The sequence below is a fragment of the Acomys minous genome (genome assembly GCF_964271855.1).
Source record: "Acomys minous genome assembly, chromosome: 3".
Classification (NCBI taxonomy): Eukaryota; Metazoa; Chordata; class Mammalia; order Rodentia; family Muridae; genus Acomys; species Acomys minous.
This window is the reverse complement of record NC_140485.1, coordinates 52587129-52606105: the sequence shown is the minus strand read 5'-3', so window position 1 is coordinate 52606105 and position 18977 is coordinate 52587129. Positions and strand designations below refer to the sequence as shown.

The window sequence follows — 18977 nt, the reverse complement described above, 5'->3', positions numbered from 1 at the left end:
CTGAATGGCCACCAGCACGGAGCTGGGAGCAGAACCCACATGCTTTAAATCTCATCCGGTGGATGGGAGCTCTAGGCAGTCTACCCAGCCCAGGTTCAGACTAGAAAAGAGCAGCTTGGAAAGCTGAGTAACTGGCCCGCAACCACAGAGTCCATCAACAGATAACCGAGGTGAGGATCTAAATTCAGGTCCCGCCAACTCACAAGCCCGGAGATTCCCACTACCACATTTTAAAAGCTTTTTTTTGCTTAGGACTCACAGTTAAAACATACAAACATGCTTTCTATGGCAAGTTAAGGCAGACTTTTTTTTTTTTTAACTTTTCTGTGCTAAGGATTGAGCATAGGGCCTTGTGTGTGCTAGGCAAGAGCTCTGCCTCTGAGCTATACCTCCACCCAAAAGCTCAAGACATAAGCTGATTCTCCAGGAAATAATTACCTTCCCCATATAACACTCTTGATAGTTTCCTATTCTCTTAAAAAAAAAAAAATAGCTGCCAGTTGTGACCCACTGGATTGACCTCAGCTCACCCCGGGCTGGAAAACACTGCCGTATATCACATTAAAAACAAAAAGCAAAATACCAGACTAGACGCCGTGAGACCTGGGTTCCAGTACTCTGGCTCTCAGCTGTGTCTTCAAGGTTATCAGGGCCCCAGGCCTCACCGGTCATTGGTGAAATCTGAGGAACGCCTGGATAATTTCCAAGACTGGAGTTTTACAAAACCTCCTCAGTTACCTAGCCTGCCCTTTTCTCTCATAGGCCAATCTTCTCCAAGAGTTTTCCACTCCTTCCTTCTAACTCACTCTGAAGCTCTCAGCTGCTGGACACTGAGAGCCAGTCCTAGCCTGGGACGCTTTACCTGGCTCCCACTTATCTCCCAGATCTCCAGTGGAGGACAACGCAGCTCCTCTCCTTTTCTCCACCACACTGTCCAGTGGCGAAACCTCTTTTTCTCCTGGCCTGCTCTCCTCCGGGAGCCATTCTCATTGGCCCTCAGGGCAACTGGCCTGTGGCTTCTCATTACTGTTGACACTGGTACCAGTACCTTGAGTTCCCCTGTGACAAAAGAGGCTGCACTCCTACACAATGCCTTCTTTTACTCTCCTTTAGTGTGCCAACACAAAGCTAGGAACAAAGTCTGTGCTGAGGTTATGTGCATCTGAAGACTGGGGTGATGATGGTTAAGTGAGTAAAGTGACGGCTGTACAAATGTAGGGACCGGAGTCTGGATCCCCAGCACCCATGTAGGAGGTAGCGCATGGTGATACAGGCCTGTGACCACAGTGCTAGGGATTGGGTGGGAAGGAGGGGCAAAGTCAAGGGGAGCTCTGGGACTTGCTGGCCAGGCAGAAGAGCCAATTAGTGAGCACTGAGTTCAGTGAGAGACCCTGTCTCAGACAAATAAGAGGGACAGTGATATCAGAAGACATCAGATGCCAACTTCTGACCTCTACATGCATGTGCAGACACATGCACATCAACAACAACAACAAAAAAAAAAACCCACTACACACATATAGTATTCACCCACACAGTATGCATAAATTCATTTAATAGTTAAGTGAAATTCTATAGAAAATCCAAAGCAATGAAGGGGCACTGGCATCACAGCAGGCTAGTCGAGCTGTGACACTGCCCGGTTATGCTCACCTGGACAAGACATACCAAGGCTGCCAGAGGACACAACTTTATGGTCTCTCCATCTGGACCTCGAGGATTTAAACCTCAGAAGCTATACCAAACAACTGCAAATCAGTCCAAACCTTAAAGACAGGAAAATTTATTTACAAGCCCCAGTGCACTATAAATCTGAGACAGTTCTATTAAAATGCTTTTCTTGGCTTCCCATCAGATACTTGGTAAAAGTCTTTTTCCAACAAGGTTCCTAATACCAAAGTTTCAAAAAAAAAAAAGTTTAACATACACACAGAGAAATGTTCTTCCTTAAGATACCGATTAAACCAGCCCTTATTTACCCTGCTTTAAACAACTGCACAGACCCTCACAGTGTGGGGTTATATACACGGGGAAACTCAAACACAGAGTACACAGTACTACTGAAAAAACATGCATTGAAAATCTCCCCCAAGTGGTAACCCTCAGCGAGGCTGTACCATTGGCCTCTGAGTATCAGAACTCACTTCTCCTTTCAAGAGAAGAATTCCAGCCCAGAAAGTGTCCCCTCTGGGGGGAAGTGGCACAGTAGCGTTTTTCTTCTCTGGTGGTGCTGGGGTCTAAAATCAGGGCCTCATGCACGTGAGGCAAGTGCTGCACTGCCAGCCCCAGGCTTTTTAAAAGCATGCTGGAAAGCCGGGCTGAGGAAGACAGCAGAGTGGCCTCTCAGAACTGAAGGGAAATAGTTTGTGTATGTGCATGTTTGCATGTGTGTGTGTGTGTGTGTGTGTGTGTAGTTCAAAAAGTATGATACAGTAATTAATGTATTACGTGTGTGTGTGCATGAGAGAATGTTAGTATGTGAGTGTGTGTAATTCTAAGAGTATAATCTACTAATTTATTTATTACATGCATGTGTGTGTGTGCTTCCAAGAGTATACTCTACTAATTTAGTACGTGTATGTGTGTGTGTGTGTGTGTGTGTGTGTATAGTCCCAAGAGTATAATTTAATTTATTACATATGTACATGTGTGAGAGTATGTGTAGTTTCGAGAGTATAACCTACCAATTTATTTATTATATGTGTACATGTGTGTTGAGTATGTGTGAAGTTCCAAGATTATAATTTACTTGTTTATTTAGCACGTGTGAATGTGTGTGTGTGACACTTGTGTGTGCGTGTGTGTAGTGTGTAGTGTGTGTTGACACATGTGTGCGACACAGCTAGTATATGGAGGTCACAGGACTACATGTAGGAATTGGTGCCCCTCTCCACCATGTAGGTTCCAGGGATTGAACTGGGGTCGTCAGGATGGCACAACAAGCTCCTTTGCCTCTGTGCCATTTCGGGCCTTATCTTGTGTCCATAAAAAAATTCTCCATTTCACAGTTGGTGGAGAGGGGTAAAAATGACATGAATTACAGAACCGATCCCAGAAATTAGAAGTAACACCCTTTCCTCCGAATGTATTTCCAGGGGTGTCCAGCTTAACCTATCTCAAGCAACCACTTGGGGAGAAGGCTAGTGAGGTGACAGGAAGTCAGATTGATGGGCTGGAAATGCAGCCTGATTTCACCACAGCCCAGGCCAAATGGCCCTGGGGTCTGAGTGCATTTGTGGCAGAACAGCCTACCTCGGGCTCTGTGGTCTTTGAAGATCACTGCAGGTAAAAAAGCTGACCCTTCTAACAGCCTATCTCCCTCGTGTGGAAAGAATCTGCTTTGTAAACTGTGGGATGCTGAGGTGGGGGTGAGAGAGAAATGGGCACAGACTGCCATATAACCACTGGGGACAAAGACACAGGGGCTCAGGGGCTGAGATGTCTAGACACCATGAGGGAATCACGGAACACTTTTATAAATGAAGGCTGAAGGGTCTGGAGAGATGGCTCAGCAGTTAATTCCCTGAACCCACATGGTGGCTCACAACTGTCTGTAACTCCAGATCTAGGGGATCTGACACCCTCCTCTAGTTTCTGTGGGCACCAGGCACTCAGGTGGTGCACAGACATAACATGCAAGCAAAGCACTCCCACTACACATAAAATAAAAATAAGGACATTTAAACAAATAAGAACTTAAGTATTCCAAACAAAACCTTGTAAGACATAGATGATCCAGTATTTTAAAAGTTATATATGCTTAACAGGCTAAACTTTAACGTAAGGACTTGAGGCTTTCATTAATAACAGCTTTGGGGGAATGGTACACAAATTGATATCAAGACTGAGAATGCAGGCCATGAAAAAGCAAACCAAAGGCACTATGTCCCAAAGAGCCACACCATCATTTCTGTACGGAAGCCTGCAAGACTTCTGAGCTTGTGTCTGCTATGTTGAGAGTTCTAACCCATCTCAGAGACTCATTTGTGTCATTGTCCTCCCAGTCAAGGTTGTGGTATCTAAACTGCTATAGCTATGGAAACCAAATATTGGGATTCAATGAGAGGAGTCTAAATAAGGCAAGACAAGAGCGCCCTCAAGGAGCTCAAGAAGCACATGAGCATGGGCAAGGGGCACAGGGTTCTGGCCCGTGGCCTCTCATGCTCGGTCTGAACCCCTTGCTATAGGCAGAGGTACTGGACCCCCAGGCTTATTTGCCAAACAGTGGTCTATCTTTTCCCTTTTCAGCTTCTCTGCAGCACAGCTATGTGGTGCGTTTACTAGGCAACCACAAAGGTACATGAGATTCAACAGACCAGAAACACACAGCTTAACTTTTCCTGAGTGATAGTGACTAGAGGGAAGACAAGATGTTAACGTCTCTGCCACCTCCAAGGCCCCTGGTCAACTGAGTACAAAGGAGAGTTCAAAGGCGAGCCAGGCTCCTGTCTTCCACCTCCTAGTGTTGCTAGGGTTAAAGGTCAGCAGTGGTGGAGCCACTGACCAATAAAACAGTGTTTGGGGATTCTGCTCAACAGATAAACTGGGGGTTCACTTACACCTTTCCCTCTTCACACAAACATTTCTACTGAGCCAGTCCAGCGTCTCCCCAGCCTTCCGAGACAGGAGACGGCATACGACCTCTTATGCTTCAGGGGAGACTGGGGCCTCTGCCAGTCTCTGCAGAGAAACAATCAGCTACAGATTTCCTCCTGCGCCATCTCCCAGCCAGGCTGCCCTGCAGCCACAGCCTGAGTGCCATCCTCTCCAACCGAGCTTAGTGTACTCTGGAACTGACACCATCTTCCCAACCAGCTCTGAGGGTAAACACTGAACCCCAAGATGACCTTTGCCCTTGCAGGCAGAGTCAGATCCTTACTACTGCCCACAGTCTGTCCCTGAAAAAACAATTAGGGCTCCAATCAATCAATTAACTAGCTAATTAGCACACAGGACAATAAAAGTCCAACTGAGACCCAGCTACTACAGCTGTCACATCTACTAACTGAAGGGACTGCTGTTAACATCCCTCCTCATGCCTGTAAGTTGCAGTTAGACGTCCCAAGGCTGTGTGCTCACACTGCTCACAGGGGCCTTTCCAGAACTATCTGCCAGAGACACTTTTCTTTGTTATGTTCTTCTTTGTGACTTCTGGCTTCATGGCTCTGGCCCTGCCCCCAGGCATGGCTGCATTATGCCTCTCTCCATTAGGACAACTGAACTCCCAGTTAGGATGATGGTGATGAGTGTACCAAACACTCAGATCATAGACTTTTTTTTTTTTTAGTTTTAATTAACGTCCTTCGCGTGTGTGTGTGTGTGTGTGTGTGTGTGTGTGTGTGTGTGTGTGTGTGTGTGTGTGTGTCCTTTGGCCATGTCTTTTGAGCCGCAAGCAGCTCCTGGCATTTGGAATTTCTCACAGATTTAAATCCATGACAGGAAAATTAGTCACTTTAAAGTGGATGGGGACCCCTGCTGGTGACAACTGTCCCTGCAGTCCATTAGGCTCTTGCTCCGATTGTCTCAGGATGATGACTAGGCCCTGGGGTCAGTTCACACTGACCTCTCTCACCTGGAGATACCAGGCTCAGTGATTCCAGGTGCAACTGGTTTTCTCCAAAAGGTGTATGCCTAGATCACAAAAAATTCCCAAAGCTGAGCTCCCAGGAAGGATTTCCTCAGGTGTATGAGCAGTTTTAGTGCTCCAGCCAAGGTCAAGCTCAATGGGCAGTTGTAAGCAGAAGACAAAGGAAAGCATGTGGGGTTACAGAGCAAGAGCAACACCCTGACACACATTGGTGAGTTCCCCAGAGACCCATATGGAAAGGCTGGGCCCTCAGATGGGGCCACTGGGAAGCACTGGGACCTGAAAGAGGTGAAGCCAAGTGAGGGGTCCTCAGGCCAGTGGGCATGCCCTCAAACGAGGCTATGGGGCTCATCCCCCTTGTTCTCTCAAGACCACTCACCCCAGCACCCCACATTAGCACCGTAGGCCAAACCAGTGAGCTGACAGCCATCAGACGTGAGCCTCCAAGCTTTTTTCTTTCGAAGCTCACTGCCTCCAGTACTTTTTTATAGAGACACGACACTAACACCCTCCAACTGAGAGATGACATAGCCTCAGCAGAACTAACGGTGCTCAACTAAGCCTGATTGTCCAACCCAAGAAAGCCATCTGGCAATGCCAAGAGACACTGGTAGTTGCTACAACTTGTAGGAGGGGCAGGTGCTACTGGCTTCTAATCAGAGTTCCATTTTGCAGCCTTTATAGCAAGCTGGAAATTATTTCAAGCATGTTAAATTGGGACCAGTCCAGTTCAGAAATGTCAAACTGGGGGGACAAAAGAGAACACTTGGGAAACACAAAACCTGAGGAAAGGCAGGCAGGCAGGCACTTCCGAGAGCAGTTCCAACTAAAGGAACACCAGGAAGCAGGGGACAGTGAGAGACGAGGCAAGGGAGCCCCAGAGCCGGTGTGATGGAAGGGGCGCACCAGCAGAGGGCACCGCTATGATCAATGCTGGATGGGAGACCAATGTTCCTGCCAGAGACAGGACTTCCCTGAGTTGCTCAATGGCTGCCTAGAACAGGAAGGGCAACTGTGCTAAGCTCTTCATTCCACAGATGACAAAATGAAAGCCCAGAACAGCTCAGTGCCTAGGATGGTCACACAATTAGTATGGACAGGCACCGGGCTCAGACCCAACCTTCATACTCAAAAACCAGCAAGCAGTGTGCTTTACACACCTTTCATTCATTCCGTCTCAGCTGCCGCAGGGACTCCGAGCCTGCCACTGACAACTGACTGGAAGCCAGGTGTGTCCCAGGCAAGCACTCCCACCCCTGATCCTGCAGAGCAACCAAGCCAATTTTTGGGCTGTCAAGAGGCACTCTGTTCCCACACACAAGTGACCCCTCTATCAGCATGGGGCTGGTGGGGCAGAGGAGAAGGGACAGAATGCGCTCAATCTCCCCAGGCCTGGCTTCTCCCGAACATTCCTATGGGAGAATCTTGTGTGAGGTGCAATCTTATGTAGTGCTTGATTCTATAATTAATCTAGTAAACAAAGATTCCATTAACCAGGTCGTGGAGGCACATGCCATCAGTCCCAGCACACTAGAGGCAGAGGTGGGTGGATCTGTGAGGACCCAAGCCAGTCTGTCCTACAGAGTGAGATTCTATCAAAAATTTAAAGCAAGTAAGTTTTTTTTAAAGTGATACAAAGAACATACCCCGACTCTTCAAGGGTCAGTCTCCCCCCAATGCTACAGGTTTATGGTGAAGATCTGGCAATCTCCAGACTAGTTCTCAGATTTGCAAAGCTCAGATGAGGTCAGTGGTGAACAGCAGGAAGCTCAGAGCCTCCCCGCTCAGAACCTCCCAGCAAACCAGCATGAAGGCTATCAGCATCTGGAGCCTGCAATCTGTTCTCTATCTGGGATGGCACAAAGTTCTTCAGAAGGGCCTTCCAGGGCCCACAGGAGGCACATTCTAGCCTAAGAGTGCAGGCTGGCATCCACCCAGGAGATCTAAGAACCTCCTGGCCAATCACAGTGTGAAAAAGTGCTTAGTGTCACTGATGCTTCAGGGCCTGTACTAAAGGCCTGATGATCCCTGATCAGCAGTGGCAGCATGGTGGCGGGAGGTGGGTGGGGGGATCCAAGCGTTTAGAAGGGGGGTCATGGGGATGAACCCTTGAAGGACATGGTGGGACTCTGGCCCCTTCTCTCCTCTCTGCATGCTGTGCATGAAGTGAACTGCTCAGTTCAGCTCAACACTCCACCATGGCCTGCTGTCCCTCTACCCAGTCATAGCCTAGAATCTGCTGAACTGTGAGCCCAAAGCAACCCCTAATGTAATTATCCCCAGTATGCATCACACTGATGAAAACCACTAGCACAAACACCAGAGTACAAAGGGTAGAACTGGGCATGGCCATTTTCCCTCTCTCCTAAACCCCTGAGGTAACCAGTGATGGGAAATTTTACTTAATAAGAACAGGTTATGGTAAAGAAACTGGATAACCCATCCACAGCATATGGATGCTATAAAGAAAAGGGAGTCAAGGTACCAGGAGGGCCTGGGCAGAGGAACGGTGGACAAACAGCTGGGCAGGCTGACAATATAGGTAGGAAACCGGTGGCTCAGGATCTCTTCATCCCACAGCTGGGTGACTGCCTGCCCTCATCCAGATGGCCTGTTCTCTAGCCACTTGGCCACAGACGAGGAGCCGGGCTGAAAACATGGGCTGCATGCTGAGAACTCCCAAGTCTCTTCTCCCTTATCTCCCTCACGTGTGTGTGTGTGTGTGTGTGTGTGTGTGTGTGTGTGTGTGTGTGTGTAACACATGTGAAGGCCAGGGGTTTACATCAGGTATCTCCTTGATTCCTCCCTACATTTATTTATTTAACTATTTAATTATTTAATTATTTATTTATTTGGTCTGCATCAGGTCTCTCGCTCACCCTTAAGTGTATCACTAGGATGAGTTTCAGGGATCTGCCTGTATCCATCTCACCAGCGCTAGAGTGACGGCTATGTGTCACCAAGCCCGGCTTTTTACATGAGGACTAAGAAAACAAACTCAGATCCTCATGCTTGCATGGCAAGCATTTTACTCACTGAATCATCTCCATAAAAGGAAAGACACAGAAAGATGAGCACAGCACCAATTTCAGGGCCGTCTTTTACATTGCTTTAACTTGCTTCACACTGAAGCCAGGTGAGGCTCCTTTAGGAGACAGCAATGAGACAGAACAGGAAGCCAGCGATGTTCTCCAGGCAGCCAGAGAACTGCCCGGGAAAGGATCAAAGGGTAAAGAGAGGTCTGTGGAGGGCGGCAGGAAACTGGTGAAGGGGGGGGATAAGACCACTTGTCACAAAGGCTGTCTTCCATGCTGCCCTGGCTGTCTTGGTCACTGTCACCTGCTGTCACTTGACATCCTGAAATCACTGAAGGGGTCTCCTACCACAGCTGAGATCCCTGTCATTTTTCTAAACCAGTGGTCTTCAACCTTCCTAATGCTGCCACCCCTAAATACAGTTCCTCATGTTGTGGTGACCCCCAGCCTTAAAATTATTTCATTGCTACTTCATAACTGTAATTTAGCCACTGTTGTGAATAGTAATGTAAACATCTGATATTCAGGACATCTGATATTCGCCCCCCAAAGAAGCTGCATCCCACAGGGTGAGAACCACTGATTTAAACCTTCTTGAGGCAACTCACCTAACCTCCCTTCGTGTTACTAGCTGATCCAATGAGTGCACAGCCCCACTGTGCTCTTGGCTAGAGGGCTTCTGTGATCAAGCTGCTGTTCCAGCACCTCCACTTCCCCTCCCAGGCCAGGTATCACAGCTTTGGCCTCTTACCTGTCTCTGCATCTCTTCAATCTGCCTTTGTGGGATGTTCTGCAGGATGCTGTACACGTCAGACATCTTTTCCTCTGGGACGACCACAGACGCCCTGGGGATGACAGCACTATTGACATGTGCACAGCCCTTCCCAGAAAGCAACGCTGTACATTGTCCTCTTCCCTTCTCACTAGCATAAACAAAAGCCCAAAGCTTTGTCAGCCCTACATCCTTCTGTCTGTTCTGTCCTCCCCAGTATCACAGCCACCAACCACAGCAAGCTCTGTCCCGCCACAGGGCCTTTGCATGTGGAACGCTGCATGCCTGTCCGCCCTTCCCTACCCTTCTCGGCACTCCCTGAATTAACAATCACTTCCCCATTCAGCTTCCACACAAATCCATTCAGCATTTACTGATGACAGATCTACTATGTGCGGGGCATTGACAATTCAACAGAGAATGTCAGAAGAAAGTGAGGGGGTGAACAGGGCATGAGAAGGCCTGTGGGAAGAAAGCTCCAGGCACAGGGCTAATGAGTGAAAGGCCAAGGAAGCATCATGTTGGGCATGGTCCAGGAACAGCTAGCTAGGAGGCCCCTGTGGCTGCCATGGAGTAAACAGGATGGAGAAGAGTGTGAGCCAAGCAGAGAGGGGAAGGGTGGGTCACCGTGAGGCACGCGGGGACCTTGGAGGCCAGGGAGGACTCGGTGCTGAGCTGGGAAACCACTAGGAGGTGGAGGCAAAGGCCTGAGAAGCTGACTGAGCTCCACCAGGCCCATGCTGTCTATGGGGTCAGGAGGTGACAGGAAGCAGGCGCAGGAGCAGGAAAAAGGACTGGAGCCCCTGCTGAGGCAGCAGAACTACATAGCAGTGGAGCTGGGGAAAGGAAGGGAGGCTTCCTATGCCCCACACCCTGCACCCCACAGGATTCGCTCACAGACTGGGTCTAAGGAGAAAGGGAGACGGGCATCGACTTCCAGAAGTACAGTGTGCAGGGGATGTAACTATATTTGCATAAAGTAACTCATTAAAATCTAGTTTCCACTCCCGCCCACAGGTGAGTCTGCCCAACACTGTACCCAAAGCGCCTAGTGCACGGCCTCACACACAGCCAGGACTTCATGGACATCTGCTAAATAAGTAAACGATTTTTGAAGCAGAGACAGGACTGAGGACCAAAATGATCTGCCATAATTTCAAAGCTAGCCAGTAAGAGCTGGTTATCTGACCTCAGCCCCTGACTCCAAACTGCTGAGTCCTCCTGCTGCTCATCCATAACACAACACTGAAGCTGAGCTTGATCTCTAGAAAAGCCCTTCGCACCCACTGCATCGCTGCTCTGCAAGGCCCTGGCCAAAGTCTCACTCTCCTAGCGATGCCAAGCCAAAGTCCGACCAATCAAATTACAGCATGTGGGAACTGTGGGTTCGCTGCTCTCCTATCCCTAAGTAGAGAGCTTCCTTGAAGAGGGGCCTGAGCTCACTCCTCTAGGAGAACCTATGGCTGACAGTGATGGCGAGGGTTTGGACACAATGCCCCCCATTGGCTCAAATGTTAGAACACTGGGTTTCCAGCTGTGGTGCTGACTGCAGAGGTTTTGGGGAAGTATGTCTCTGGGGGTGTGGGGTGTGGGAGGTGAGTCCCTAGCCTCACCCGATCCCAACTCCTGCTCTGCTTTGTGCCTTTGATTGAAGATGTGATATCTCGGCTTCCTGCTCTTGCTGCCATGCCCACCCACCATTAATGGGCTCTTGGTATCTAGAACAGCAGTTCTCAACCTGTAGGTCACAACCCCTCAAGGGGTCAAGCAACCATTTCACAGGGGTCACATATCAGATATCCTGCATATCACATGTTTACATCATAATTGATAACAGTAGTAAAATTACAGTTATAAAGTAGCAACAAAACTAATTTTATGGTTGGGGTCGCCACGACATGAGGAACTGTATTAAGGAAGTATTAACCGTGTTGGGCAGGTTGAAAACCACCACTCTAGCACTGTAAGCCAAAACAAACACTTTCTTCCATAAGTTGCTTTGGGTCATGGTATCTTATCACGGCAACAGAAATCTAATACAGCACTGGCAAACACTAGTGCTTAGTAAATGCTTTCATGCATGGATAAATGCGGGGGGGGGGGGGGGGCAGCTTCTCACGCCCCTAAGATACACAGAAGGATGTCATATGGTCCTCTTTCAAGTAGCCAGGCCCCTGCTCCTTTTCTGGGATCGCACAGCCCTCTACATATACATCTGCTAACCCAAAACTCCAAGATCCAAAGTGCTTCCAAATCTGGTTTGTGGATCACCAACATGGCACCACATGTGGATAATTCATACCACAAGACTCTGCTTGATGCACAGAATTACTCAAACGATCATGTGAGTTACCTGGAGGCCACCTACATGAGCAGCCTATGGAATATAATGCATTTTGTGTTCAGACCTGGCTCCCTCCACAAGATGTGTCATTATATGTATGCAGCTATTCCAAAATCCGCAACAACCCACAATCTGGAACAGTCTGGCCCCAGCATTTCAGATAAAGGATGCAGAACCTGAGTCCCTGGCTACTCTTCCCACTGGATTCTAGCCTCCTCAGAAGCAGAAGCTACCTTATTATTAGACAATAAAATATCATCTTATTGTTAGTAGGCTTTCTAATAAATGTACAATGGATGATAAGCTAGCCAGTTAGTACTATTTAAATTCTTCAAATGTCTTTGCTATTGGACCAGGATAAATTATCATAAAGAGAAGAAAGCAATTAGATATTTGTGGCAAAGTGAGTGAGGGATCTACAAAAGAAAAATAAATAAATAAAGCTCAAGAGTCTCCCACCAAAGTGTTATAGAAATGACACATGGGACCAGGGTCAACTCCTGTGAACACATCCAAGCAGGATCTGCATTTGTCCCCCTGTCTTGGAGTTTCCAAGCTTTCCTTGCTGAATTGCACAATTCCACAGCAGTGGCTCTCAGCTGTAGTTACGGCTCTGATCACCTGGGAGCTCCGACTCAGAATCCCTGGGACAAGGTCAGAAGCTCTCCAGCTGCATCTAGACTGTGCCAGCCCAGGGGTGGTGACTAGGCTGTGTGGGCCCCCCCAGGCTCTGCAGCTACTGAGTTCTGTACAAGTAATGTAAATGAAGGGGTTCAGCACTGACTCAGTAAGATTTTATTTACAAAAGCAGCCAGCCTGTGGGTTCGGCCCACTGGATTCGGAACTGCTCTAGGCCAACATGATAAGAACAAAGGGAAGATACAGAAAGCAGGCTAAAGCAGCAGCAGCTGGGGATCTCGCATCCTAGGCCTAGTCTCAAGGTGCCCTCCATTCTGGAATATGTCATGAGCATAACCTGGGACTCCAGTCTAAGTAAGATTTGTTTATGTTCTGTGCATTTGTTACACACACACACTGAATGAACAGTACACCAGCACCCTTTGATTGTCCGCTCTTACCAAACTTTGCTGGCTTGGTTCATACTTTAATATATTCGAAATGCACAGACAATTTGGGGAAGGACAGCAAGGCAATGAACGGGTGCTTCCTGGAGGACTGTAGGGCTGCCCCCTAGCACGTGAGCTGAGCGCTAGCATCTGAATCCCCTTGGCCAGCACTCTAAAGAACTGTGTAAAGCAGCGTGTGCTGCACTCACGGCTTTGGCCACATTCAAGGTCATATTTTTTTTCCTGAATAATGGGCTTCGTTATGTCATTCCCATGCATGTGTTTCAGGTACTCTGATCTTATCTCTGCCCCCATTTCCTTCTGCACCTGCCAACACCAGCACTTTGACTGTGAGCTGTTATATCAAGGGTGGAACTGTCCACCTGTGTCATTCTTGACAGTGCTTAAAACTTCACGCTTTGCAATGTTTCTGACTCATAAGCTAGACACACTCAACCTGCGGTTCTCAGGGCTGGGTATGCACCACCATAGTCTTTCTCTCCAATACTGGCCAAGCTGCCAGCTCTAGTTCACAGACAGTATACTCACCTCTTCCAGTCAAGAACTTCAGAGAAAGGCAGAATATAGGAGTCTGCAATGACAACTGGGACACAGCCAGCCTGTAAGACATCACTCAGTACCGCCTGGCCCAGCCGAGCTCCTCGAAGGACCACACAGAAAGTAGCTTCCTGCAGCAACACAAAAGAAGACTGAGGTTACAAAGCAGTCTCCTGGATCGCTCACTTGGATCCTGCACATTATGGCATGCGTGCCCCAAGTCTTAGAGCTGAGCGATGCTGAGGCATCTAGAAACTGCCAGAAGACCTCACACCTGTGAAGCGGGAAACATAGAGTGGCTGCAGTTTCCTACCTTAACTCTTCGGTGTAGCCCCAGTGCCACCAGAGCTGGTGTTCTGCACATGTTCTGGGCCAGCATCACTGACTTCTTCTGGTCAGGTAACCACATGTGGTCCTGCAGACTGGTTTCCATTCGTGCCGATGAATTGTGTACACAAACACACACACATACACACACACACACACACACACACACACACACACACACACACACACGGCAGGCATGTGGTCTCGACACTGCCTAATCCCTGACCTCAGCCCAGCCTGCAACCCTTGTAAGGAAGGTCTGCAATCTCTGTTCACCCTTGAGTCCCCAAGGCCTAGTGATGTCTGCCAATAGAAGGTGTTCATTAAAGACACACAGGCTTGAGAAGGCTTTAAAATATGTTCTCTCTAGAGCTAAGAAGTCCACCAAAAATGAACTCTCAAAAAGTCTCTTCCTCACTCTCTCTTACCTCTTAATGTGGGGAATGCTGGGAGAATAAAAGATGTATAGAGGAAGAACACATGCCATGGGAACCGCGCCCCAAAATGGGACCCTAATTCTCTTACTCCCAGTTTCCCCACGTTCTGTCTCTTCTGGAGGAAATCAAAGGATTTAACAAGAAAACATGACCTCATCTTTAAAGTTGGGGAAAAAAATGCCAGGCAAAGTGGCTCCTATCTGTAGCCTCCGTTATTTAGGAAGCTGAGGCTGGGGGATAGTGAGCTTAAAGCCAGCCTGGGCTACACAGTAAAACTCTGTTTTTTGTTTTTGTTTTTGTTTTTTTCAAAAGAAATCACCCTGATCCTCCTTTGCCCGCGCCTCACAGTTTTTATATTTTAAAACTGATTACTGAACCACATGAATGTACTACCGGGGCTAGGGAGGTGGCTCAGGCAGTAAAGACACCAGCTGCCAGGCTTGACAACCTGAGTTTGATTTTAGAGTAAACCAACTGCAGGAAGATGTCCGCTGACCTCCACATGCTGCTCCACACACACACATATGCAACACACAAACCATGTTCACATGAAACAATCTAATAATAATTTTGTTTAAAAATAAATAACATTATATAAAAGGGAAGGTCAGGAAAAAAAATATGAAAAAGTCAATCTCCCAAATGCCTCTGGATTCAGGACAGAAGTGACGCAGCAGAGGGGGTGGGACGTGTACTGAGCCTGGGCCGCAGGTGGGCAGCTTGTCTGCCCAGGGAGCGGGGCCAGATGTGGACACACGCAGATAGTTCTTCCTGTCAAGACAAAGGTTACTGTAAACACTGACTGCATCTCCACTGTTATCAGCCAGAAACTCCAGAGGGGGGATGGCACTTCTTGAGAGAATATTTTAACAATCTTGGGGTGGGCCAGCTCTCTGAAATTTTTTTTTAATTAGTAAGTACATAAATATATAAAAATTGCGTCACCTCCTTGATAGTTCTCCTTGAATTAACTTAGATGTTTAAGTGAGCATGGCTCTGTTCACCTTTCCTAGCCCCGTGCCTTAGAATGCTAAATATTCTGCCTATAAACAGTCCCAAAGGCCTTTGCCTTGTGGTTATGGAGAAGCACACACCCATGACAGAAGTGAAGGGTGTGCTGTGGGGCACAAAACACCCCAAAGCCAGAGTAACAAGAACAGCATGATGCTCGGGGAAAGCTGACTGTGGCCCTGTGGGCTGTCAGGGTCACTTCTCTGGACCAGCCATGAGCACAGGGGTAAAAAGCAAGAAACATTTGTGTGTTTTGCCTACACAGTTTCTTGGAAATCCAGAGGGTTTGCGTTTTTAAAATACCGCGAGTATCTGAAAGGATTCTCAACCTTTGCAGACCAAGCGGCCTCACTCAACATCAACAAGCTCGAGATGGTCTGCCCTCCAGCAAGGAGCCACATCTGTTCCCCTAGGGTAATACCCCAGTTAACTATTAAAAAAAAAAACCCCAGCTCCTGATACTAGGGTCCGTTTCACTCCATGGCAGCAGCCTGCCATGTGCCTTGGCGATGTCTTGAGTGGCACTCACCTGTAGCACCTGGGGGTAATCAAAGGCCTGGTGTTGATGGCAGCGCTTGCGGACAGAGAGGACACCCTCGGAGAGATTGGTGCATTTGTCTAGGACTAACATCGACTCTTTGTGTTTGGCCTGGAGGGCTTCGAGTTCCTCTCTGTACTCAGGGTGGATGGCCATTTGAGAGGACAGCAGGAGGTACCGCCGGGGACTAAGGGGAGAAGAAAGATCACTTAGGATCAGTCAGTTAGTCAGATCAGACAAAGAAAGTTTAACAGTGAACTTCCAGGACGCATTTGCTGGCCAGTCTCAGCATACATCACTCATTTTAAAAAGCATACTGAGTCACATTACTGGACACTTAAAGCATTATGTACTATACAAAAACAAGGTATGACTCACTTGCATTCTGAAATATGAAACCACAAAATTTTTATTTAGGCAAGGCTCTCTTTTTGTAATTTTTAAATTTTTTGTTGTTTTGTTTTGAGATATGTACTCCTGGCTGGCCTACAACTTTCTATGTAGACCAGGCTGGCTTCAATCTCACCAACATCTGCCTGCCTCTGCCTCCTGAAAGCTGGGATTAAAGATATATTCCCTCAGGCCCAGCAGAAATAGTTCTTAGTACTGTGAAAAAATGTTCATGGCATGCTAAGCGTAAACACAGGTATGTATACACAGAGAGAAAACAGGCTGAAATCTTAGATAAAACAACAAAAAGTTATCCTTTATTAAACCTGAGTCTGGGATCTGAGGAGAAACTGAGGGCTGGCTGTATTCTTTAAGTGGAGAGAGGAAGTCCCCTTGATGGGCTGCAGTGTCGAACAGCATGCCTCTGCTATGTAGGGACTCTGTGTCCATTCCCAAGGCCACGAGGGCAGGAGAGGAAGCTCAAACCCAGAAATGGGGGTATGGGGGGGCGACTATTCACATCATAACATAGTACCCAGCTCAATGCGTGGGCGGCAAGGGTGCAGAAAGAAAACAGAATGAAGGAAGACACCAAAGGTCCACTGCTATGCAGGTGTCCAAAGACACAAAAGTGTGAGAAAAGGGCATATGCTAGATGCCCCAATTACTCAGGAGGCTGAGGCAGAGGTGACTGATCATGGGGCTTCAAGCTCATCAGTAGATTAGTCCAGGTATAGACTTATACTTTATGAATTAGATGGGAGATTACTCAGCAGGTGAAGATACTTGCTACCAAGCCCAATGACCTGACCTTAGTCCCTGGAGCCCACATAGTGGAAAGAGAGAACCAACTCTCATTAAGTGTCCTCCTATTGCCACATGAGCACTGTGGCACACATGTGCACACGCACGCATGCATACCCACACAGAAATGCATGCACATGTGCACAAATGCACGCGCACACACATAAAGAAGTTAGTAATTTGATGGGTTAGGAGGGGGCTTCCCTAGATAAAGAACGTGCTCTGGCTCTGGCCCTCCTCTTTCCTCCAGCTTTCTTGGCTACTATTAAGACAAGCAGCTCTGCACCACCACACAGTCACACCACCATGGTGTCCTGCTTTGGCAGAGACCCCAAAGTGACTGGACCAGCCATGAACTGAAGCCTCTGAGCCCATGAGCTACCCCCTCCCCAAAGCAAGCAGGACTGTCGAGGAGAAGTGGCTGAGTAGACAGTGACTCTTGCCTAGAAGGCAAGACTCCTGCAGTAGAGAGCAGCTAGGGCACAGGGGCGGGGCTGCACAGGCCGGGAAGACCATGGCCGATGAGAAAGCTCATATAAAGCAGGGTCTGAGAAAATAAACACGCCACCCCTGCTTAGCCTGAAAAGCAGTGCAGCGCCACATATGTCCTGCTCCAACTGGTACAAGTCAGGGAAACCTCTAGAGCTGCGTGCTTTGCACACAGGCTAATAAAGTCCACAGGCGTGTGATTGTATCTTTCTAACTGAAGAGAGCCGTGGCCACCAACCCACAGCCAAGGAACACTGGCTGCAACTGAGGTTACCCTCCCAGAGCACGAAGCTTCAGGTCCAAAGTCCACTTCAGTGAGTGAAGACTCACAATGTGTAGACACTGAGGATCATGGGAGCCAGCAGGGAGCTACAACTATGGAAGGCCAGAACCACAGTGGTCCTGCTGTGCTGGATGGAGCTGGAGCCCAGAGTGGTGGTACACACTGGTAATCCCAGCACCGGGGAGCTGAGGCAGGAGGGAGACATGCCGGAGGCCAGTCTCAAGTACACAGTAAGAACCTTCTCTCAAAAATCATAGAAACATAGGGCTGGAGGGCAGACGGGCTCAGGCGGTGAAGTGCTTGTCACACAAGCATGAGGGCCTGGGTTCAATCCCTGGCAGTGCCTGTTCTCCCAGAGCTGGGGAGGTGGAACATGAGGATCCTAGGGCCTTGCTGGCCAGTCTAGCATAATTAATGAATCCGGGTAAATGCCAAGCTCTCTCTCTCTCTCTCTCTCTCTCTCTCTCTCTCTCTCTCTCTCTCTCTCTCACACACACACACACACACACACACACACACACACACACACACACACACACATGCAGTGCTATACAGATTCAGAAATAAACAGATATGTGGTTCTCAAAGGAACCTAAGCAGAGAAAGACAGGGTTGGATTTCACTGTCTCGCTGTTCAGAAGGTGTCAGGCCCACTAGAGCTCCACTCACTGTGCCCCACAACCGCACCCTGTAAAAATGTGCAGATGTGAACAGGACTCTGAACAGGCTCCCCTGCCTGCCTGCACACTGGCTCTCTCTGACCCATTGGGCAGCTGGCAGACTGTGCCCCTGTTAGTGTTAGCTATGTAAAAAAATTCAGGTAGATCTGTTTTTCTTCTGAGGACTAAAGTTAGCTGTGACTCATGTTTCCTCCCAGCCCCACTGATCTAAGTAAAAGCCAAATCGTGCTGAGAACTTGCTGTCTCCCTCAAAAGCAAGTACTGTAAACTCCTGATTTAGCTCCTTTTTAGAGGGAAAATGACAAGAATTTCAGCTAGGGCCACCACAGCTGTGAGAAGCAACTATCAATAGAACAAGTCTCAGTTTCCCATTGAAAAAAACACTGGGAGAGCATGGAAATAAAAAATGAAAACAACATTGCTATACTGGACAGCCCCCAGGAGATGTGGGAATTCCCCCAAGAAACACCTCTCCCAGAGGGCAGGACCCCAGCCTGCTGTCGCCAGTGTGCCCTCCTTGCCTTCCCCAGGGCCCTGGGAGGGCTGATGAGGCCAAAGTCTATATTCTCCTTTAGTCTTTGAAGGGCCGGAGAGGGGTTTCCTTTATAAAAGTAAGGTGAGGTATCAAGGTGGCCAGGGAGGGCAGGCCCTATCC

General features: G+C 48.3%; 1 protein-coding gene across 1 annotated transcript in view; it reads right to left on the bottom strand.

Annotated features, from left to right (window-relative positions):
• EXT2 (exostosin glycosyltransferase 2) overlaps positions 1-18977 on the bottom strand; it is a gene marked incomplete at its 5' end in the record, with an annotated part of 122687 nt that overhangs the window by 87932 nt on the left and 15778 nt on the right. The window contains 3 exons of the mRNA XM_084776405.1: positions 9374-9467; positions 13355-13494; positions 15668-15863. Of these exons, the coding sequence (XP_084632531.1) occupies positions 9374-9467; positions 13355-13494; positions 15668-15863 (430 nt within the window). The remainder of the gene's footprint in view (positions 1-9373; positions 9468-13354; positions 13495-15667; positions 15864-18977) is intronic.